Source organism: Trematomus bernacchii, unplaced genomic scaffold (genome assembly GCF_902827165.1).
Source record: "Trematomus bernacchii unplaced genomic scaffold, fTreBer1.1, whole genome shotgun sequence".
Classification (NCBI taxonomy): domain Eukaryota; kingdom Metazoa; phylum Chordata; class Actinopteri; order Perciformes; family Nototheniidae; genus Trematomus; species Trematomus bernacchii.
Window position 1 is genome coordinate 527,096 of NW_022987998.1, and position 25,793 is coordinate 552,888.

The window sequence follows — 25,793 nt, forward strand, 5'->3', positions numbered from 1 at the left end:
CGTACAAGGGTAAAGTGGCACTGAAGATTGTTTGCTATACACCATTCAAACTGAATTGTATATAACCTGTGTGTGTGTGTGTGAAGAAAAATACATGACAGTTTAACATGGACACCTCTTGTAAAGTGCTACCGGAAACAAGTCCTTTTATGTATTCATATGTACTCTTTTCAAGGACATGAATTGAAATGTTAAGTGTGAATAAATAAAGTGGCATTGTTGTCTAATAGATTGGTCCTTCTGAAAAGTGTCGTAAAGAGTTTTACTAAAGCCTAATGCCTGTTTTTTGTGAGATAGCTATTTATTTTGGCTTTTTATTTTCCCTGTATTCATTCGTAATGCTAAGCTAGGATAAGCTAACCATCTTGTGGCATTAGTTATTTATAGTACAAACATAAACAATGTATTAATCCCCTAATCTAACACTCAGTAAGAAAGTTAATTGGTGTATTTCCCAAAATGCTGATTTAAAAAAAAAAAACTGCTAGTTGAAATAATGCCAAGACAAAATGTTCTTCGTTACAGCTAAATCCACACAATGGGCACACGCTCGCATGCTGAATGAGTCCTTAAACCCTGGAATGAGTTCAAATTGTAGCACTTCTGTGGTGTGATTGTATGTGTCTTAAAACAGAGGTTGCTAACAAGTGGCTAAATGAGACTAGGCTACTAAATGTCATCATGCTGTGCATTAGCCGCATATAGCTTAGCCGTGGTGATGGCCTACCAGTGTAGGCTTTGAATGTAGTTTGTTTATGGCCCGACGCTAAGCCCCTAGCGATTGAATTTACGCTTCAAATATGTGGGGATTATCCTGCTGAACAAAATGTGTCAGCAAGAACATGTGTTTGTAAAAGAGCTTATTTTCTGCAATATTCAAAAATCCCATTCCTTTTGTCAAGGAACCCCATGCAATGCTAACTTCCGGATCGGCCTACAAAAATACGTCATCACTGCACCACCTTATGTCGAGAACTCTGTAATAATCAATTTACCAAACATCTAGCTTTGGCTTATTTTAGGTTGGTGAGCAGGTCATAGTGTACAATGTGTATTACGTTAAAATGAGGGACTGAGAGTAAACCCAAATGTCAGCAGATACAGTCAAGAATTTGCAATTAGGATTCATAAAACTGAATGATAATAAAGACAGAGAGAGGTTGCACATACTGTATAGAGGGATGCAGACGTAAAGTGAGAGAGAGACATAAAGAGCTCAGAGCCTGTTAGACAGCTGTGCCTCAGGCAGTAAAAGACAATGCAAGAGTTTATTAAACAGACTTTAAAAGCCTTTCTTCAAAAGAGGTAGGCGTGATAGATGGTGGGAGGGAAAGTGCATGTGTGTGTGAGTGCACCATTGTCTGTGTGCATTTACTTTTGTTAACATCTCTTCCAAATAGAGGGTGAAGGAGACGTTAACTGAAAGCATAAACTTAGTAATGAAGTGACGAGAAGAGAAGCAGCAGAAATGTGTCCTCAGGTGTTGCTCAGTTTCTCCATGGTAACACCTTAGCAACACTACACTGAGTTAAGACTTAAAGGTTGATTAGGCTTACCACGATAAAGGTATCAATTAAAACAATGCCATTCAAATGAAGGTGATAATGATAAAGACACTCCCCACTGATTAGCTGTTGTGCTAAGCTAGTGGCCCCATTGCAGGGAATTACAAGAACAGAGCCTAGACATCAAATAGCAATGCTGTCCACATATATTTAATCATTAAATGAAGTCAAAGCTGGCAAAACAGGGAAGTCAGTCTATGTATACTGTAATTTGTAAAGGATGCTTACAATGGACAGTTTATGTAACTAAACTGGAACCTTTTTATTTTCGTATTACTGACTCTTGGCATTCACAAGGTTTAGCCCATTTGGAGCTAATTCACTTGCCCTTGCAATGGTTTGGTTTACCTGAAGCAAAGTACTGCATGTTTCTTGCTGCTGAGTTGTTTTTTGTATGGTTTATTGCACTTATTGTAAGTTGCTATGGATAAAAGAATCAGCTAAATGAAACCTACGAAAATAAGTGTGAAACATACGAAAATAAGTTGATCCAAATTGTAATAAACCGGATATATCCTTTACTGTAACTACATGAAGGATCCAGAACCACGTTCAACCATTTTACCCCAATTTGCAATGCTTTCCCTTTACTTTGTGTTACAATGGCAATCAGCCTTTCAAATACTTTGACTCCCCTTGGGTAAGTATCATGCATGTGACCCAGCAGAGCATTGACATGTCTAAACTGCACAGATTTCACTGCACCATGGAGCGCATTATATGATATCCAACAGTTATGCAGATTTTGCTTTTGGAGATTTCCTTGACCAGTATGAATGACTTTTTCGGACACTAAAATACACAAAATTATCTCCACTAACAAACCAGGGTTGATTTATGCTGTTAGAAATGGAGCCGGTAATACATCAAGAATATGTGGTTGATTTGCTCACAGGTACATGGGGAAAAACTATTTCCGTGTAGTTAAATTTGTTTGAACTCCTGTTCCACTCAAATCTTTTCCATTTTTTCTGCAGGCTGCATGAGAGATGTACGCCTCAACGGCCGCTACATGCCCCTGGACAGCCAGCCGCGTGATGGGGTTTCCCAGGTCAGCGTCCAGGGCGTCTCCCTTGGGTGCTCTTCTGACTCCTGCAAAAGGAACCAATGTAGCCCCCCCCTTCACCTGTGTTGACTTGTGGAGAGTGCACGAATGCAGGTACATACTCACACCTCACTGAACATTGTTCCACATACACACTCATCATTTTGGCACAAAAACATGTGTTTAAACCAACTCACTCTTCCTCAGAAGCCATTTTTCACCTTTTGACATTGCCATTCTTTTTGGGTTTAGCCACATACATGTGCATTGAACCAACCGGGCCCCGACCTGAAGAGTTGGAAGACTTTTTTGTTCTAAAACCGGTGAAAGGTCAAATTCTAGGACAACAATTTCCCGGCATGAGAAGTGTTTGACCATGTGTGCATGACCCTGGGTTCACAGCGGACACAGAAGTGCTGCGCCTTGTCCAGCAGGAGCCTGACTGTTCACACCAGAATCATTTGGACGAAACAAACAAGCAGACTTCTTGGAGTAACCATGTAATAATCACATCAGAAACAACAGTGGTAATAGGAAGTTTCTAATGAATACAGTGAATGGATTTAGATATTCGAACATGTAGTGGGGGGAAATTAGATACTTAATCTTCAGGAGAATAACACAGAGATGCAAGGAAAGTGAACGATTGGAAAGAATAAGACGTGTATTTTCATATCTATCAGAATCACGTCATTCATCTCATATATGATATTTTATTGATGTGGCTTAAAGGTAGGGTAGGTAAGTTTGAGAAACCGGCTCGAGATACACTTTTTGTTATATTCCATGGAATGCTCTTAACATCCCGATAGCAATGAATATCTGAAGTGCTTTGACAAAAAATCCATAAAAAAATCATCTGTGGAAGCCGTAGTACTGTAAAAAGCACGACCAATCATTTTAGCCGGCCCGGCTAAAATAACTGGATGGCCTACCTGCCTGTCAGCCTTCCATCTGTGCACAAACTTATCTCGTGCCCTCATTGGTCATGTGCGCGTTCGTGTGTGTTGGAGGAGGGGCTCTATAAGGAAGTGGCAGATTTTCTCCGGTTGTGTATTTTCAAATTCTAGCGATCTCGAGCCGGTTTCTCAAACTTACCTACCCCACCTTTAAGAAACATTATTAGAAGTTAGAACATGTTTTAACAAAATGTAAAAAGTGTACTAAAATAACTTGTAAAAACGATGTTTGAACATAAGTGAAACCTAATCTTTTTATCGAAAAGACCAAAACACTCTGTGTCACACAAAAAACCGCCAGCTGCGTGAACGTCATGTGTTTCGCCATGTGAACTTTCCCCTGCAGAACAAACACTTACCTCCATCGTGCTATCATAACTAAAGGCGCTTTCACACTGCAGTACTTTTCCCACAAAGGTTCATGAGAACTTAGTTCATGAGAACTCTTTAGTTCTCATGAACTAAGTACAGATCGCGTTCACAACGAAATAAGTCCCTGGGGGAGGATTAGGCAAATGAAGCCGCTGACGTCACTTCTTCTTCTTCTGCTTTGGGTTTACTGGCAGGCCGCAAACAACTTCACGGCGTATACTGCCACCCGAAGTCCCCGGCCGGAAGTCCCCGGAGTTGGGGACTGGCTTCAGTAGAAGCTGCTGGGACTCCCAGCAGCCATAAGTTAGTCTCTCTGCGTTTGTGCGCTGGGCTAATGCTAATGCTAATGCGAGGATAATAAAATGGCAGCTTCACAAAACTTTTTGGGAGTTTTACGGGGCGTGGTTTGCATTCCGCCCAGCCAATCAGAAATAGGAACCTTTTTCTCCCACGAAAGTACCTGCTCTCTAGCAGGGACGGAAAAGGGGGGAAAAAGTTCTCATGAACTCATTTTAGTTCTGTATTTTGTTGGTGTGAACGCAACATTTCGGAACTATATCGGAACTAAAGTGGGAAAAGTACTGCGGTGTGAACGCGCCTTAAAACCCTAAAGTTTATGTTGAATTTTGTCAAAACAAATCAATAAAAAAAATCTGCAATGAAAACTGGGGATGTGGAGTTTGGAAAGCTGTGGGTATTTACCAAATATAACAAACTATGATGTTGAGATGCATTATGCTAAGGGCTCGGATGTTTTAGATATGCAAGTCTCTCAACTTCACATCAGTGCAATAGTTGTACTGCAGTTGGGATCATGTTAGAAATTGTTGTTTTTTTCACTTCAACATCTCTTAATTTCATGTTTCTAGGTCTGAAATCCAAAAACAAAAATCAATCTGTATTTTTCAGGGCTCTTGGTGTTACCAAGCTTCAACTGTCTCTTGCTGTTTGGATTAATGTTTAACACCACAGGCTGAAATAAACAAAAATGTGATGTGACTGCCCGACAATCTCAAGCAACGAACCGGTTGAAGGTCACAAACTATGTTTCATTTTGTTTACTTCTGAAATGGATATCTGTTATTTGAAAAACAAATGAGCAAGTCAACTCATTTAGCCTCCAAGTCATGGGCAGGGGTGTCATGTGAACTCAGATCACCCCCCTCAGCCTGCCTGACAAAGCAGAAATACTGTGGAGCTGCTTCAAAGGCAGTCCTACAGCTTCATATGACATCACACATTCATTTGAACTGGCCTCTGCACACAGCTGTTGGCGAAACAGTCTGCCGGATTTTGGGAGCAGAATTGTCAAAATAATCTTCAAATGCACTGAATCATTTTTATGCATCACTTAAAAATATTCATGTAGAACATCTGAAAGCAAAAACCTCCAGGTCTTAAAAATAAAGTCAAAATAGAAGTGCCTCAAACCTGCATTCTCTATGATTGAGTCATTCCACGTGTTTTAAAAGGAAGCCCAGTTGTATAAAAGTCTATGAGAAAATGACTTTAATTCCCAGTTCATTAATTACCTCAGTACACATATTCCTAATGATTTTGTTGTCTCAATCCAAGTTTCAGGGAAGCAGAATTCTCAAAATAATTTAGAAATTCACTAAATAATTTGTTTGTATTGCTAAAATATTTACATGTAGAACTTCCTAACTTAAAGTGGACCTATTATGCTATATTTGAAACATATATTGTAGGGCCATACCTATATAAAACATGTCTGTGAAGTTTTTTTTTCAAAATACCAAACAGATCATGCATTTTAGCCATGCCTCATTTCGCTCTATTTGCTCTTTTCCAGCCCTGTTTTTGCAAGGGCTGATTCTGTGAGAAGTCTTCTTCGCTGCTTTTGTGGCAGACTACAGCGCCACTTACAGGCCTGGCATATGTACTACAGCGTCTCCAGCGCTTTTGAGCGGTCTCTCATTCCCCTGATAGGTGGAGAGTTGCCCATATAGGCGGAGCACCCCTTTTCTGATGTCAGAAAAATTCAAATAATCAGCTCCGTTGCAGCCCCGTTTTTAGAGATTTGGGTATGGAGGAAAAGAGAGAGGGTTGTGTTTTCTGACACTTGGTGAGTTCCCTGACACCGGGGACACATATTCATGTATAAAAGACGTACAAAAGTGCATTTTGCATGATAGGTCCCCTTTAAATGAGCTTTCTCTCTAATGGAGTTACTCTACCTGTTGCAAGATGGATTCCGATTGCATAGAAGTCTATGAGAAATAAGACACTACTTTTCACTTGAATAAGGGTTAGGATTAGCATCTTCGTTTTGATTGTATTTCCTCAATGCTAGTTTCAATACTCCAAAACAGCATAATGCTCATTTTGTCAATTATGGTCCAGCTTAGATTAAAATAAAAGGTAAAGTATGCTTAGATTTAGGGCATGGCTACCTTGTGAGTGACATATCAGAAACAGGGTGTTGTCTAGTTTGGTTCTTGTCATCTTTGAACATTTTCCCAGATTGTTTTTGGTTTGTGAAAGACAATTGTAGCCCTAATTGTTGCGTAAAAATGTGTCTTTAAGTATTCAATTATATTTAGCTTATTCTCGGTTCACTGCAACAGCCAAATATTATGCTTCAAAATGACCAATGGGTGACATCACAGTGACTACGTTGACTTCTTCTATACAGTCTATGATGTACAGCAGTGAAGTTTAGTTGTTACAGGCTGCAATTATTGACATGTTGCTACAGCTTTTTGCTGAGAGGATGAAAAACAAACCAAGAATTCCAGTTTGAAGGCTCACCAAACAAAATGACAGTTTGTACTGTTTGAGGGAGGATGGCACAACAACAACAACTTTCCTCTCTGCCTGTGTGTTTGTGAGCAGAGATATGATTGGCCAACTGGGTGGCTCTCTGGCTGACACGACACCACACTGCAGCAAAAGTTGAGCCATGATCTTTTTTGCTTCTCTGCCACTGCACTATGACTGAGGTGTGGCAGTTATTGTCAGTCTGAACATGGCCTCGGGGAGAGTTTTGAACCTTAAAAACTGCCACGTCTCCCTTTTTAAAAGGCAATGAATAAAGCAGTGAGCCCCATCTGCTCAGTCACCGAGCTAAATGCCTCAAATGTTGGCGGTGAAAACGTTTTTTCCCCAGCACTCTGACCCTGATGGGATTCACACTTATGCTTGATCAACGTTTAGCATGCAACACTGTATGACTTTCTGTGCGAGACGTTCTTTTTTTGTCAGCAAAAAATAGGAAATGTCACATCACAACAACCCTCTCCCGCGGCACACACTGAATCAAACACCAAGTGCCCTCAGCCACTCGCAGCAATTTTGTCCTGCCACTGGAAATATCAGCCTCTATTCAGTGTGTGAACCAGGGCTTTTGCCTTACCTTTTTTCTTCCTCTGATCAACTCGCAAGCATCATACCTCCACCGAGCCATGTTTTTTTTTTTTTTTACAAAGGCTCTCATTCTCGCACTTTGCCCCTCCATTTCTTGGTTTCTATGGCTCTCATCTTGCTCGCTCTTGCTCAATATTTCAGGCCATGTAGCATCGCAACCACACACACATCTGTGTATATAATGGACACACATACACACTCACAGTCTCCCTCTCCATCCCCACTCTGCTTGCTTGTTCGCCTTGTTCTCGTCCCTACTTGACCTGAACCCTGGAAGATGATTAGAGAGTAGTGAGTGTTAGCAGGGAGTCCTCCAAGCCCTAGTGTCTGATACCTGATTACTCATATGGGCCACCATTCAAATAATAACAGACTGTAGTGTGGATAATCGTTCTCCACGGTGCTCAGATAAACACAAACACTGATTTGTAAATGTAACATTTGATCTAAATAAAAAAGGATATGTCAAAATAGCATATTGTTATCTAACTAGCCGGATTACAAGTTCAGTTTGGACACATCTAGCTTGTAGGAAGCAAGAGGCTATATCAGAGCTTATAGTAACAGTACTGGTCACTCTTTGCGGAAAAGTGTAAAAGGGTTTATCAAACATATGTTATTGTCACTGCTGTTTGTGATTGTGTTTTTTAATTATGAAGGCTACTTCTTCTCGATGTTAATTTACATATTCTCCACTTTTTCCCTGGGAACCTTTTTATAGGTTAAAAATAAGTTAGCTAGAGACAAAAAGAAAGTGAAAAGATAGCAAACGCAGTCAGGGGTTAGTTATTAAGCTAAGGCTAGCCAATGTAGCTTTACACTTTTACCTTATAGTTTATCAAATCTGCTAGTGATAGTTGTTATTGCATCTGACTAAGTCCCTGCCTTAAAGGTAGAGAGCTGTGTTTAGTTCTGTGGGGGATTGAAGACCCGGTGTTTCACAAATTACAAAACTCGGCATAGCAACAGTAACTGAGGGGGGGGGGGGGTCACGGCTAAGTGCTGAGCCTACCTTTCCAGAAGCAGCATTTTTAGCGCAAAAAGTAGTTATGACTCGTAATTGGAGGGACCTTAGCTGATCTGCAGCATAATCAGCAGCTCTTTTGCATATTCTGGGATGCAACAGAAAACATGATGTATAAGAGCAGAAAAGGTGAGCTCGAAGTATCTTTAATCAAATCTGATTCTAAGTATTTAGGAAAAAACCAAGGTGATCACCCTTCAGAAACGCCCACAACACTAGACCTCTTGCTAATGACTGTGAGTGAGCATGCATGCTCATCTAGGTTATGATAAGACACGCATTGCACTGATTTAGTCATGGCTGATGACAGGAAATGATAAGAGACATCAGAGAGAATAGAAGCACAGTATCCGAGTTGACTGACAGGCATTTAACACCGACACAGACTCTTACCAGGCATAAGAAAAACATGAACACTAAGCATTCGTCATGACACAGTTAATTATCTTTAAGTAATTTAGAAAGGGGAAAAGTGGTCTTAAACACGATACATGCGTTGGTAGTCTAAGTAATTCCACTTTGTTCAACTGGAAAAGCAAGCGGTAAAACCCTAAAATAAATCATGTAGCTGATAGAAAGTGAAGAGGCCCTTCGTAACAGTGCGTTCTATTCTTTTGAACGTCTCCTAACACTTACATGTCGTACAAGATGGAGATTAAAGAGTTGAGGGTGTTACATAAACAAGTAGCATTAAGCCACCAGAATGAGTAGGATGTACAGTTCTTCATAGAGTGTTGCAGTGATGACATATTGTTGAAGGCCGACCTGTATGTTACCATTCCAAGGGGTCTACAACAAAAAGCAATGGGATTTTTCCATTGAATTTAAAATACGACGCAAACATACGTTTATGAAACAAACACGCTTTGTTTAGCAGAATAATCTCCACAGATTAACACAAATTGTATGATTTTTGAAGCTTCAATGCAACTGTCAGAGTTCAAAATGCTAACCCTAAAGTAAGGCTACAAATAAACTACATCACAATCACATGAGTTCACGTGGCTAATGTTTGGTGTGATGATGTTTAGTATTCTTATTTGTGAGCAACCACTGTTTTTATGACACATATAAGATTCAGACACAGAAAAGTGGAGTGTTTAGTGACATATCTCTTCAGCTTTTGTTAACCACAGACCCTATTTGAGGCATCTCACCAAAAACACGTTCAAAAAACAATGACTTTGAGACGAGGATACAGGAAATGGTCAAATGCTAACTCACTTTCCGTTTTTAGGACTCATTCTTTCACCACTGTATCCTAATGAAATCATACTTAACAAAATACAAGTCAGGTTAGTGGTGCATTTGCCTGAGGAATGCACATGTAAGACAATCCAACTATACAGTTAATACCAGAAAAATGCTTTTGTGAAAAACGTGTTTCCTCCACTGCATGTGGTAGACCATTAATTGATTTGACATTTATTTTTGCGTGAATGTGTGGCTTAAGTATTAGCATCAGAGAAAGCTTATTGTACAGTGCCTGCCCATTACTAAGAAACTGACAAACAAAGGATAAAACCAGCTATTAACCATAGAATACAGCAGATTACCGAATCTGATATTCTTGTCTATATCTATATAAATCGGTATTACTCAGTCTATGGGTTTAATAATTCTCCATATTCATTTGGACGGCACTAAAAAATAGCCTAGTGAGTAGTAAGGGATTTCATGATCAGCAACCTAAGCTTTTACAGTAAGGACAAAGCCATATTACACTGCAGACCTTCTGCTCACAATATATTCAAATGTCATATCCAATACCTCCCAAATGTCGCCAGTAAACATAAATCTCTAGTCATATGAACATAATTTATAGTAGACAGTTGGCAGTTAATACAGTAAATGAACCCTTTTGTTTCTCATCGAAATCAATGTTATAGTAATGAGATAGAATACAGTTGCCGTTTAAGGTAAAGTTGAGTCAATATTTATACGCATAAGCACATTTCCAGAGGCGAGACTCATCTGTGATGTCATCAAATGTACAGCCTTGAGCCACTCCATATACACATTGAAAGGGATCCTGAATGAATGGGCTCATAAAATGTTTATTTAAGCTGTTACACCCAAATGAGCTTTTAATTACAGTGGCGCTTTCTGAAGTGAGGCAGAAAATGTGCCCCTGTCTGCATAAAAGCATGCTTGTTACCGCCAGCGCACAGTCAGCACTTTCCTCTCCCACAGTTCATTCTGCATTGAGGTGTATATCTGCAGAGTCATTGATTCAAGGAGAGTGTTTCCAATGTGGGAAATAGTCATAAATATTTCATACGACTTAGTTTCTTACTGTATATTCATATTTGGTCTTCTAATGCTGAAGTGTTTTTTTTCATTCACCAGTTTCCTCCATGTTTATTGAATGCGTCTGTAAATGCTTTTGAACGACACATTCCCTTAGGGGACTATTACATATTTTTCAAATCTGTAGTAAAGCACATAAAGTCATATTAATCTACATGATGAAATTCAAATTGAAATGTATTTATGATGAGTAGTGCAATGGGTTTAAAAAATGCAAATTCCTCTCAAATCGTATCCATTTTCTTTCATTTCCAACACACTTTTGGTGCTTTTAGTTAATGAGTGATTTTAGCATTTTTACATGATCTAAGATGTTTCAAACTCAAGCAAATGTTGTAGGTCTTTAATTATGAAAACAGTATGAATTGTTTTTGTTTTGTATGTATTTCCCCTAAAAGTAAAAAAACTGCATTGAAAATGGTATTTTAGAAAAAATATGACCAGGGAATCATCCTGGAAGTAGAAGGAATACAAATTCACATCAATACGAAATGTAAAGGAAAAGCCCCAAATCTTTATATTTAGGAAGCGGGAACTAGTAAATGTATTTAGTTTTAGGTCTACTTAATTAGTATGTTGGATAGTTAATTAAATCAAAACATCCTATTTTCAAAGATGTATCTCACAGATAAGTTTGTGCGTTAAAATTTGAATCTATGAAGTAACTAGTAACTAAAGCTGTGAAATAAAAGTAACAAGTAAAAAGAACAATGTACCCCTTTGATTTGCAGTGTAGAGTAGAAGTATAAAGTCGCACAGTAAGAAAATGCTCAAGTTATACAGCATTGCACCTGAAATGAAAATGTTTGCTTTAAAAATATGTATATATTGTGTAAATATATGTACTTTTGGTTTTCAACATAATCTTCGACGAGTCTTAGCATTAGTTTGCGTTGTGTATTTATTGCCTAATTCCGTAAAAGCAGGATTTCAAATCTTTTTTTCACTATATACACTTTTTTTTTTTTATATTAGCACAACCAAATAAATGGTATCATCTGCATATAAAATTACATTTTGGAAACCTAACAGATACGTACAAAATATCCTAATATATACTTATTTAGATTTCCTCATTCTCTTCTCTTACTGTTGTCTCTTTCTGACCCCTCTTCCCAGATGTCCTCCTGGTCACATGATCCGTGTGAACGTGACCAGGAAGTCCTGTGTGTACACCCTGTGTGCGACCCGGCCCTGTCACCGGGGCACCTGCGTGGCTCAGTCGCCCTCCAAGTTCACCTGCCACTGCCCCGAGGGCTACAGAGGACGCCACTGTGAGACCACGCTGGCCATCTACCGCGAGGACGTGGGCCTGAGCTTCAGCTCCCTCTTTGCCATCTGTATCTGCTTCATGGCCCTACTAGGTAGCTATGTCATGTACTGCATGCTTTATGTACAGATATGAGAGATGGTTGCCCAGCAGCAGGGCTAATGTCTGAGGATGCTTGTGTTTGATTTCTGAAAGCATCTTGCCTTTAACTATGACAGTACCACAGGTGATGTCTGCTGCCAGGTTTACATGGAGATGTCTCTGCTGCACCATGAAGGCTGGCACATACAGCAGATTCTGCCTGAACTGATAACCAGTTCCTTGAGTGGGTTGAGGGGAAAACAGCTGCCTCAGTTCAGTCTGAGAGGGGCCAACAGTGACAGACCCTGTCCACCACTAATTAGGGCTTAGGAAGCATCTTTTCAATCTCTACTCAACAAAAGGGCTTTATGAATACTAAAGTTTATACTGAGTATATAAACAACAAGTTTGCAAGTGTTGGCGTTGTGTTTGTTTGGAGGCATATCAAGTCTGACTTCCATTAGCATGTCTTTGAACAGTAGCATAGAGTATAGCTTAAAGCTGTGTAGTCCGGCTCTCTTCACTATTATTATAACTACTAAAGTTCTGCAGTGGCACTGTGCCTGCATTTCTCCTGACCTGTGGGAGGAACACACTGATGTCTAGTCGCCTATGGTTCAAATCCACATGTTTTCTGTCTGCCTCTCTGTTTTGCTTGTTGAATATTCATACGCCTTTACCTTTAGCTCTGTGTACCTATTCCTTAAGGACCTTTTGTTAAGAAAGCGCCTCAGGCTCAGTCGTACCCGGAGAATAGATTTTCAGTAAGATGACACGTTCTCCTTGTTTAATTAAGGATGATACAACAAACCAGTAAAGAGCAGTTTGAAAGTGCACAGCACAAGAGAGGAAAACAGATCAGAGGAGTACAGAATGAAACAGGACACGGCACAATACCAAGAAAAAGAAGAGGGAGCTGAACATATTACATAGCACAACACAGGGGGAGAAATGAAAACAAGAAAATACGTAGTGTGGAGAAGGATGGTGTCAATGTCTGGCTGCTGCTGGCCATGTCTGCCTGTCTCCTTGGTGATTCAGAGTGTTCCTCCATCCCAGACAGACACAGTTCAAATGATGATTTCGCCCTCTCTTCTTCTCACCTTCGTTCCACGATGTCCCTCTTCAAACTTAGCCCGGGGCTCAAAGTAAATGGGACATCCGCCCTTGATCCTGTTGAGGCTCAGTTCTGTTTTCAGCATTAATGACTTGATTTGTAGGCGTATACGGTGCTGTTTACCCAAACCTGCACAAATTGAGATCAATGCTCCAGAGGCTTTGGTAGTGATTTCAATCTGTGGAGCGTTCCTCGCTCGATCGGTCAAACATTCCTCACTCTGAAATTCAAGTAGCAGAGAGACTTTTATTTACTTTATGCCAATATTGCTCGTACGGAATCCAAATGTTTAAATAGCAAGAACAAAAGGAGGGCAGCAACTCTCCTGGTGCTGAAGACACATTGGATGTTATGATGAGTGAAGATTAAAGACCAAACCCACTCCAAAGCTGAACTCATATTTCATCATTCTCTTTGATTTTTCTTTTCTACCCAGTATAAGGTTGGCTTTAGAAAAAAGAGAGGATTGAAACAGTTGGGTTTTAGGATTTCTTTAAATGATCACAGCAATTCTACTGAAGAGAGAAAATGCACACTCATGGTTTCCAGAGGATGACCCCCTGACTTGTTTAAGCGCCACCATGAGGTTGACCTGTATGGCACTGTACGTGATATATTGGTTGTATTACCATGAATGTTTATACAGACATTTACATTCCACAAAGATGAATGAAAACACATCTCCAGTTTATTTATCATCGCACTATATCTTAGAACAGAATATTCTCTTTTTTATAAAAGAACCGACGAGCAGAAACTGGAGGAACAATTTGAAGCTTCAAGCTGCTCAAGTGTACGACCCCTGCCTCCTTTTATGACATCACACATTCCTCACCAGTTATAAGGAACCTCATTTGGAATGCAAAATGAAATGCACTTTAAATGAGGGGCTACTATGTTTTAAGAATAGGAAGTTTTGTTTTAACATTGAAGTATAAAGGGAATGAGGGTTTTTCGTGTTGTCAAACCTTCCCCCCCACCTCTCACCTTCCCCTTTCCCAATATCCACACTGACATGCATTGATTGTATGTGTCTCACTCAGTTACTGGGCATCAATATGTACATATGCATATATAGACGTGTATATGAATATATGTGCATGTGTTTGGAACACAGGTTGGCATATATTTTGTGTGTATTTGTTTGATTCTTCTTTTTTTTACGTGATCAGGTATTCAGTGGTTGATATCAAGACTTCGGTACAGGAAATGAATAAGCATTTTATCGCTTCCAGTTCCCTCATCATGAAGTCAATATGTTTTTGGTTTCTGGTTAGAAGGTCTGTTGTATATATATAAGCTGAAGAGATGTTTCCCCTCACTCATGAATGTCAAAAGATTCAATGTGGCATAAAAACAGTGGTTGTAAGAAAGTGACTAAACCTTTAAACATCATCAACCCGAACATTAGCCACCTTTAGCTTAGCAGTGGTAATGCGCAGCCGTGAGATCATGTTGTAATAGCTTAAAATAATAAAAATGCTTCACTATTCCTTTTTTGAAAAGGTACATTATTATTTTAAAACTATATTAATAGGGTTGACCTAAAAAAAAAAAGATATGAGCCACTGATTCTATCTGGTCACACGTTGTCTGTTCTCATTTGTCAATTGTTCATTGTTGCATTCCTTTCATTTCCTCATTCATCGTTTTTATTTCTGTTTAAAAGTTTAGTTTTGTAGTTATTAGTTCAATAAATGTCTCATTTATAACAAACTTCATCCTGTGATTTGTGTGTGTATGAAATATTAGATAAATCTACGCTCATATTTTAATTTGTCTGAGAAACATATTAACATTGTCATTTTTACCATTTAGCTCAAAGCATAGCCAAAGTAGAGCCCTACAGAGCTGCTAGCCTGATAGCTGTAGATTATGCATGTTAAGAATTGATGACAAGACTTTATACATGCTTCAACTTATGACATGCTGATTTATATGCCATAACTGCCAGACCTTTACTTGTACTTCCCTTTGGTTTCATTTCTTTCAGTATGGTAGAGAATCACTTTAAAACTTGTTTCAGATTCCAAATCCATAACAGTGGAAATATATCTCCTCATTTTTGTCTCGCAATATGGGACAGTTTGGAAACAACTGTTTTTTTATCGTCCATGCAAGGGACCGCTCAATCTTCTAACATTCAAGAGAGCAAATCATTAGAATGTAAAAGTGTAGAGAATTCTAATGTGAATCATGGAATTTCTTACATTTCGTTGTTAATGATCTTACCGATCAGTTTACCTATTGAAAAATCCACATGCATTAGTCATGCTCTCCATTTGGCTACTAAGAACGTTTTGTTACCGCAACATTTTCATGAGAGTCAAAAAGTAATTCAGATACTGGTTTAAAACTAAAGTAGTTCTGGTTAACTTGTCATAATATTTACTGTGGTGTTTCTGTGAGGTCTTCAGCCGTCGTACGGACTCAGAGCGCACAGATTAAAGGAGGATATCAGATTAGGGACCCAGATGATGGTCAATGAGTCACATACTGAATATATCCCCACAATCTCCTCTCCCAGATGAGCTAAAGAGTCAGTTCGGGGATTGCTCCATTGATTCTATCACAACAAACTCCTTCAAGGTGACGATGCTTCCAAGGTTATCTCCGCACATTGTTGAGGGTTTGGAGGAAGATTGACCAGATAGCACAAACAGGCCTTAATGTGTAAGCCAGCAGAGAGATGCAGAACTCAAAGATAGTAAGTTCACTTTGAGACGAATGACAAACATCCCTTATTTATTTCACACTAGTGACTTGGTTAGTGTTGATCGGATGGCTGATCCCGTGCTGGGTTTGGATTCTATATGCTTAGAAACTCACTTGTTGTTCTTCGAACAAGCAAGCAGCAGTTTTCTTTTCATGGTGCTAACCCTTTTCTTGGGTTAAAATGACAAACTGCTGCAGATCATATTGAATGTACTCAATAACATTTATTTGTCAAGATTTGCCAAGAAACCAAAGTGAAACTTGGCTATGATTTAATATGCTCAAACATTCTTTGTTCTACTTAATTTAAAACTGTTTCAAACATGCACTGCAACAATGTAATATCTAGAAATATCTATAAGTTCCCCTTTATGTGAGAACCCAACGATGGAGATTTATCTGTTGGGCCAGAAAACAAACCGACAGTACAAAGTGCGGGTAAAATGTTAAATAGCCTATGTGTGAATAGAGCAATTTTCTCAGGGATTTTGAGGGAAGCGATAAACAAAAATAAAATGTTTAACTGAAGAGGTGACGCGATAATGGGACATCTGTCTAGGATTGCCGCTGCCGCAAATAACACTTTTTGTATGATCATATAACAAAGCTGCTACATGACTGCAGTGTTATTGACTTCATGTTGTTGCACACTCTACACCGGCACCAACCAGAAACAGAGTATTCCCAGACACTCACATTTCCTATTGTGTGCTACATAAAAAAAAGAAAACCCAGGACAATGTGCATCCCTGATTCTCCTGATATTGTCCTGAGTTCATATGAAAAACCGCTACGTTGTGTTCTCGGAGAAAGATGGTTGCTTTTGGTAATGAACACCATATTAAACAGCTGAATGTGTGATGATTCATCTTCAGTGTTACAATCTGATTGCCTGACAATGTCAATAGTCAGATCTCCCATTTAAACTTGTATACCTGCTGTATATATCTATTTTCCTATTCTTAAAGTTTTAGTCATGGTTTTGATTCTGTAAGCAGTTGTATGTGGAACAAATACTTTGAACCCATTGTATAGCTTTGGTTTCATATTAAGCTGTTGAAAATCAGTGGAACTACCTCGAGTTAGAGTTTCCTGTTAGAGTAGAACCAATATTTTTAAATGGTATATAAAACAAGAGCCTCTCACAAAATTGATGTCAGCATGTTTTAGAGCAGCGAAGCAAGAAGGAAATGTCGCCCATGATGCTCTGAGGTGCAAGTGAAAGGATCTACAATGGTTATTGAGCTCGCTCCCATTTGAATTCACAATCTCTTTTTTTCACGAGAAATCTGCCTAACACAGCAACATCAAGACAAAGACAATCAGCGTGCAATGCCCAAAAGCAAAACAGTCAATTTCACTTAAATGATTAGAGAAAAGTCAATCTTTGCTGCAAAATGGCAGCGGTCTGACAGCTCAGCAGCTAGCTCAGGGCCTAAAGCCATTCTAATCTTGACTAAACACCGCATTGACAGCCTCTTATTGAGCCTTCCAGCAGATATCCTGCACAATAACTCTCCAGCGGAAAAGTACATTAATACCTACAAGGAAGACATGAGTACATTATGATCCAACCAAACAATGCAAGACAAAGATGAGATAGGGAAGTTGCTTTGTCTTCGGGAGATTGTCAAACTCATATATGGATTTACAGTTATAATAGTGTGAGGCGTTTAGAAAGATGCATGTTCTGACCCTTGGCAGTATCGCCTCGTCAGACAAACAGATCATTTGACTTCAGAAAATCAGCATCATTTTCAAGAACTTGTACATTTTCTTCCATACACGATTCAGCATCACACATGGATGTTAAAGGTTTCATCAAATGTAACTTGTAAAAGATAACTAACATTATTTAAATAGCTTTTATTTGTTTGCTAAACTATCTGATACACAATATATTGTAGCCTAGGTGATATATTTGATTTAGAGGCAGTAACATTTCATCGGTCTTCTGCCATGTAGGTTACGTGAAATTCACTTGTATAACTCCAAGGGGACTTTGCTTTGAAATTCTTCTGTACATGTGAATGGATGCTCGGTTTATGCGTGCTAGTCCTGGGATAGAACTTTCCAGGTAGTCCAGTAATTATTAGGTTGAAAGAAAATGAGGAAGGCAAGGGGTGTCAAGAGAGGGGTGTCAAGAGAGATACTTAATAATGCACAAGGCATTATTAAGTATTGTTCCATTGTTCTGTTCTGCCTCTCATTCAGTGAGTGGTGGGAGAGGTTCAGGATCCCTACAACTCTAATCAAGATAAGCCGTTATACAACGGACAGATAGATGTATTGACTTTCAACTTCTTTAATCTTACAGTGCGTGGAAGGTAGAACATTGCCAACTCACATCAAAGTTCAAGTGAGAACTCTATACAAAGTTCTGTGTGTCCATCTGACATCTGAGAATTATTCAACAATCCTTAAATCTCGAAAGAGAGGAATTTTTTTTTCTATTTTCTGTGATTTCAAGTGTCAAATGTTTTTTTTAGTCATTGATGAAAACCTCTACTCTGTCCTCAACTTAAGTAAATGAATGTTGTGACAATCCTCTCAGGTTTCTACTTCTTCTCCACTACATTTCAGAGGGGAGATATTGTACTTGTATTCCACTACATACAATTGACACTGGTAGTTACTTTTAACATAAATAACATGTGTTCATATTATATATATTTACGACAAATTGATTTGGTACTAGTCAAAATTGTGTGTGTGTTTTCTAATGACAAAAACGGAATACTATCATTTACAAAAATAAAACAAGCAATTCTGCACAATGAGTACACACTTCTGATACTGAGCAGATGAAACTTTTGTACTTTTAATGATTTGGAATTAGTTTGAAAGTTGATGAGGATGATGATTTCCATCTCTGGTTCTGGCTGTATGCTTTATTACGTTGTTCAGGTTTTGAGAATGAACTGCCGAGTGCACATGATGTGTTGCGCTTCTACGCACAATTCATTCTACAAAACATAACGTCCGTTGATGTTTCTCTGCAGTTGCTGTTTTTGGACACCATTAATAATTGAATGGTAAAGTGGCCAAATGAGTATCTGAACACCTCTGTAGCTGCTTTGGATGATATGAAATATGAATGCCCTAGGAACTTACAACTGAACTCGAAAATAACCATTTCAGTGATCCAAGACATACGCTGATGGGAGGTAGGGGAAAGACACACACACAAATTGAAATGTACTTTGTGAATCTGTAAAAACCTAGTTTACTCTAACTTTCCTGGCTGTTTGTGAGCGATTGTTCAACATGTCTCAGTTGTGCTTGTCAGGGTGAAGGTCTATTAATAGCCGTGTATTTGTAAGAGTTGAAATAAAGGAAGACTGAAGTGTGACACTATTGAGAGACTTTCTCTACATGAGGGGAAGGAGCGGAGTGTGAAGGAAGGACACCATTAGATCGATAAGGAGATAGGAGAGAAAGTGACACTGCGCACCGCCACCTTGAGAAAAGAAAAGGCAAAAGGTAGAGAACAGGAAGGTGTTGTCCTTGGAATGAGTATTGTGTTTGCTTTCCATAAAGAACTAAACGTTGACACAGATCTTAAACACTTTGGGGACACGTTTACTTGAGCTGAAAGAAACTCAACACCTATAAGCAATCATGGAGTTGTTATTGTGAACTCCATCATTTCCCTGGTAAACGCAGTTATTTGAAGCTACAAGTGAAACCCTAAAACAGGTTATAAGCAGCATCATATAAGTTGGTAGCGGCATCAAAAAACCTATGGCACCAGAAAAAGAAGAGGGAAGAAGAGTAGGGATAAATCGAGCGCACGGAGACAGACGGCTGCAGTAAACAGAATTATAGTTTGATGAGGCTAAGATCCATACCGTATTATTGACTTGTGTTGATGTACTCATAGGGACTGATCTCATTGCAGGGCAGCTCGGATATTGATCGTCTGACTGGAAATCCCATTACACACTCATTCAGCGCCATTTGAACTGCTCAAGGTACAATGGATTTCCCTGCTCATCAGATAGACGCATGCGCTGTGCCGCAGCTCTTAAATAAAGAGGCAGGGTTGGATGATTCTGGAAGAACGCTCAATGGACTGTTGAGTTTTCTTTTTTGACACGTTTTCCCTTTAATAGTTAACCATGCTTGCACTAGTCTTTGGGAATTGGGACGTTTTCCTTCAATATCAGGTCCTTTTGGTGATAATAGTGTGTTCTGGAGAATCCAAGGCACCTGCTGAAGGTACAGGATGAGATGTGTTCGATCTTTTGTAGAAAGGTTGGTGTAGGTTGGTTGGTGAAGGAATACTTCACACGGACCTTACCTTACCTTCAATTATTTAAATTCCACATGGACGAAAAATCCCCAAATTTAGAAAACTCGATGAAGAGTTGAACTAAATATGAAGTCAAACTATGTTAATAATGAATTTACAAACTCTCCTTTGCTGTACAATCCAATACAGTCCTATGTATCCATTTGCAGGCTGCATGCATACAAACCCTTTCTCAAAAACCTTACTATCTAACACTTCCACATAACAACTTGGTGTTTGTGCAGCCATGGGTCAACTCTTTTTTGCAAGTATGTTTTGTCAAAAGTTTTCTTCCAAGAATTCAAGGTGACATGGGGATAGGAATGTAAATACAAATGGACATTTTCCGGGTGAAGTATTTCTTTAAAATGCAAAAATGGCGGTAAGACAGAGGGAGGTTCAAAGTCAGAAGTGTGAGTTGAGGAGAAGGAGTGAAAAAGTTCAAGATAAAACAGCAGTGATGGTCAAAGACACCACGGGACCTTGGAGGCAGTGTAAACAGTAAACACATCATCTCTCTTTTCAGGCTCTCTAACACACACACACACACACACACACACACACACACACACACAATCAACTTCTCCATTTCTCTGTTTGCCCTCTACGGAGGCCCTTTGAGCAGGGCAGATTGATCTTGTACGCCCTGACCTCCAGCTTCCTTGCTCACTTCCCATTGGATCTCACAGTAGCCACATCTTTACACACACACAGACACACACAAGCACGCAAACACGCACACATTGCAGATTGGAATGAGCTGTAAACACATAAACACATGAACTCACCGCCAAACAGCAACAGACCCCTTATATTTATCTGTAGGCTGTATTTCCTCCCTCATATAGGCCCTAGCCCTGATGCTCAGAGGATATCGATCCGTGCAGTACAGCGTCCTCAGCGCCGCAGCTCAAGATCACATTACTGCACCTGCCTCTATTCACATCACATAGTTTCAAACCCAGGTGAGGAAAGGAAAATAGAGTCCATGTGAAGTGTATTGCTTGTTTGAACGTCCACATAGTAATGTATGTGTATTCAGACGTTATCAGTCGTGAGCCATTCACACTGCAAGAGAGTGGCTACCCTATGAAAGAGTAACAACCTGGAGAGATACAGTAAATGTTGATTTATTAATAATAATATATGTTGTTAATACAGAGCTTGAGTTGCTGTATGAAAATTATGTATAGTACATAGTATGAAAAGGAGTAAAATACCCAACTCTGAAACAAGATACAAAGAATACTGAGGACACATAAAATGACATTAGTGTTGTCTTTTACACTCTTTTATCCACATTACTAATATTCATTTATCAACAATTATTTGTGAGAGCTGCAATAGCAAACCCTTCAATATCATAACAAATGCAATATAAAGACATGTGTTAAAAGGTATAGGTTAGCGCAGTGGTTCCCAACCTTTTTCAGTCCGGCCCCAACCCGGTTCCCACCGAGATTGGTAGAATTCATTGTATATAGTTGTACAAACATTACATTTTCTCTGCTAATAATAACAAGACAAAAAGATCCAACTATATTTTTATATTTTATTATGGATTGAACATGAACAAAAGTGCTTGTATTGGCAGATGATCCTGTGCCACTGTGAAATAATGAGGCCTAATTGAAACAATTACAAATACTGCTTATCGATCCGGTTCTTTAACAGTATTTTTATTATAGGTTATTTTTGTTCTTTTTTAAGGGAAAAACTAGACAAATTGGAAACAGAATTAACATTGATGTATTGTATGTATAGTGTGGATTATGGGCAGCTAGCACACATAACATACCTGCAGTAGTGGTAGTAACTAAGTAGATTTACTCAAGTACTCAGGTACTTAAGTTGTTCCACTTTTGCAATAGCGCTGCGCCCCCCCGGTTGGGAACCACTGGGTTAGTGGTTCTTTTAGACCAGGGGTGGGGAACCTTTTTCCTCTCAAGGGCCATTTACATTTTTACAACATCCTCCGAGGGCCGTACAAATTATTGAATTCAACCTCTGCTTAAAAATACTAAAATCACAGCCCATTCATTTGGCCTTTCTTTCATGTGTGCAAAAAAAAGCAACCTCTTAATCCAGATATCTTACCATGACTCGTGCATGCATGCACGTGCACGGTGTGGCATGACACCAAAACAGAAAGATATGGACACAAGATGTGTGCAAATGTATTTAGTTTCCTATCCATGTGAACATGATTTAAGTGGGGGGGGACCTACCTAACCTCCTCTAGGGGGGTCCGGGGGCATGCTCCCCTGGGAAGATTTGTTTTTAAATGTTGAACTTTAAAAGCATCAATCTGGTGCACTTTGAGAGCAACATTAGGAGCTCTATGGATACATCTCTCAACACCCATGTGAAACAGAACTGTAAGCAGATTTTCTTTTTCTTTATGGATATTTTACAAACCACTCCCCTTTCAAACTGCATTCTTGTTTATTAATAACAACTTTTTTTTACTGTCATATAGTATTTTATACCTGTTTACTTTATTCTATTATTTTTGTATAACTATAATGATCATATAAAGATGTGCCTTTACCTCACTGAGCTGAGGTTATCTGAGCCTCTCAGTCTGACAGGAGAGAGCTCTCGTCCACCTGGTTGGGGTGTGGTGCTCTCCGTCAGCACTACAGCCCTGTCAGACGAGACCACGAGATGACACGTTAGGCTTGTGTTGTGTTCAAAGAACCTGACCTTGGCCAGGAAAAACAGGCACTCGCTTGTTTAATTATTTTGCAGGCTAGATTTCTTAAAAAAAGGATTCCCCACCCCAGTTTTAGACGCTTGTTAGTAACCGCTGTTTTTAAGACACATAGAAGCTTCAGACATTCACACATGCATGGTTACTGACATTGTATTACCTACAAAGCTTTTTTAGGCATCTATCCAAAAACAATTTAAAAAAAACGTTGGCTTCAAGACAGAAACAGGAAGTGAAGCAGATGTGGAAGAGTTTAAACCTGCATTCTAATAATTGCCATAAATCTGACTTGATTTGCGCATGCAATCAATACTTCCCACAAACCTTACTATTTACATTGCACCTTAACAGTCTGTGCTTGTGCGGCGTGCTACGCTTTTTATTATTTCTATATATGTATTGACAAAACCAAAAATGCTGTAAATGTGGTAACATGCTAACTCATTGACGGGTTTTAGGACTCATTCCTGCACCCCTATATTGTCATTGGCTTTGGAAATGTAGGCTGCTGGACCAGCATCTTAACGATGTTTCTGTCTCTGGGAAGTAAGCCCCCCCCCCCACAGTAAATGAGGACCATTGCTGCAGAGGCAGGGGACTTAACCTGTGACCTTGTTTTTGCCAATTTACTGCCTCTCCAACATCAAGACCACCTTCTCTCAGCAGCAGTCAGCCACATACGGCTCCTGCCAAAACAGCAGTCGGCCCTGAAGTTTCTTGTTCTTCCTCCCCCTTCTTGCTCACTTCCTTTAAAAATCATAATGCCACTCTTAAAATGAAACAATGTAGCCTATCCTATGAAACTATTTCATCGTATAAATCTGCCAGAAGCTGTCGTTGTGGAGAGGGGGACAAGTTGACAGTAAAGGAATATAGATGTTTTTTTCCTCTTGCAGCTGGTTTCTGGCCGAGTGACTTTACTCTTACTGAGTAGTCAGAGGGGGGGCTGTTTAATGGGGTGTTATCAATTTGCGGTGGAGTTTGAGTGCCGTCTGTCGGCCTGCTTGATGATGAATCGGCTGCTGGGTTTCAGTTGTAGCGCAGGAGAGAGACTGGAGGATTAGAACGGTACAGCAGAGGTTGATGGAGAAGGAGCGGCATGAGCAGTGAGAGTTTAAAAGGCGTTTGAAGTGTTTAAGATCACAGATTTTTCCCGGCGATGTCTCACTTCAGATTAATAGGATTTGAACAGTGGTGGTATTTTTAGAGGTAGCAGTTGAAATCGTCTGCAGTACGTGATTGCTGCTGTTCTTTAATGGGATTAAACGCAGCTTTCATTCTCAAAGCAAAAAATATGTATTCGAAAATAAATCAGTTAATTGAAGAGGTGGAAGAAGCATTCCGATTATTTACTCAAGTAAAACGAGCCATATGACAGTGTAAAGATACTCTATGTAAAAGTCATACTTTAATGAGCAAAAGTGAAAGTATCGTACACACATACTTTAAATTATTTTATTATAATTATTGATGCATTTAGGAGGACATATCGTGCTCATCTTCAGATTCATATTTGTATGTTGTGTCTCTACTGGGACATGTCTCCATGCTTTAATGTTCAAAAAGCTCTTTATTTGTCTCATACTGCCTGTGCTGCAGCACCTCTTTTCACCCTCTGTCTGAAACCAGAGCCCAGTCTGCTCTGATTGGTTAGCTGGCCGGCTCTGTTGGGATTGGTCAACTGCTTAGAGATGTGTTTGAGCGCTAGCTAATAGAAGCGCGAGTGTTACATAGTGATGTCATTATGTAACATAAGTAAACAAAGGAGTCCAACGGTGGCAGGGGGGGGGAGTGTGTGGGAGAGAAACTCCCTCTGGAGGAAACATAGGGATTTTATTCTTTGCAGACCATTTTCTGTCATCCACAAATACTTATGTAGCACACTTCAGGAAAGGAAAACCCCCAAAAGCATGCTGGAGCCTCTTTGAGTACAGTACCTGAGTAAATGTACTTTGTTACATTTCGCTAGTGATGTGTCGGTCGCGAACGAGCCGATTCTTTTGAACGGCTCTTTGGTACGAACGAGGGGAACCGAGTCGTACTTGGTGAGACCCGTTCTTGTTATCGTTCAATCGTTGGTCCGCACTCACTGCCTGCCAAAATCCACTCGCCTTTTAAAAAGCTTGATTTTGTTCCCCAAACGTATTCTGTGAAGACCCGCCCCTACTCTGATTGGTAGGTTTCAGCACGAGGAGTGAGATGGGGTGGGTCTTAACGGAATACGCGTGAGAGAGAAGTCATAACAAGTGGTACAGGACAGGTAGACGACGTGTTTTTCGGATGGAAAATGAGCCAAACGCGAAAACGCAGCAGCATTTGGATTCACTTCAACCAAAACCCAGGCAGTGATAAAGTGCACCATTTGTAAAGGCAACATATCCTTTAACGCAAGGTCAACAAATAATCTCCATCGCCACTTAATTATCATTATGACTGGTGATTATTTCGCAGATAAACCTAGTAACCCCGCCCCCTTTAAAAAAACGGCTCTTTTGAACGGCTCTTTTGAACGGCTCTTTGAAAGGAACGGAGCCATAAGATCCGGCTCCCTTCAAAGAGCCATAATTCCCATCACTACATTTCACCACTGTTAATAATTGATTATTATCTCAATATTAGGCTCCAGATTATAAAAGAATGTTTGCATAATATTTTATAATAAAATAAGTTTTTTGATTTGTGGTTTTATTTGAAAAAATAAAGCATAGCTGAATTAAAGGGCGATAAAAAACAATGGTCATACCGAAACAATGTGGATGTGCGTGGGTGTAAAGCAGGGTAATTCTATAGAAGCACTGGAGGAGTGTGAAGAATTAACTAAGGTAAGAGCTGTGATGGATGAGACAAGGCACTGGGGATTTGTTAGACATCTGAAAAGGTCACGGCAACGCCAGAGTCAGAATTACATGCTGATTGGTTGTGTGTGTGTGTGTGTGTGTGT

General features: G+C 39.5%; 1 protein-coding gene across 1 annotated transcript in view; it reads left to right on the top strand.

Annotated features, from left to right (window-relative positions):
• Positions 1–25,793, top strand: part of si:ch211-186j3.6 (neural-cadherin) — a 437,178-nt gene that overhangs the window by 396,277 nt on the left and 15,108 nt on the right. The window contains 3 exon segments of the mRNA XM_034117220.1: positions 2,543–2,679; positions 2,681–2,724; positions 11,782–12,026. Of these exon segments, the coding sequence (XP_033973111.1) occupies positions 2,543–2,679; positions 2,681–2,724; positions 11,782–12,026 (426 nt within the window).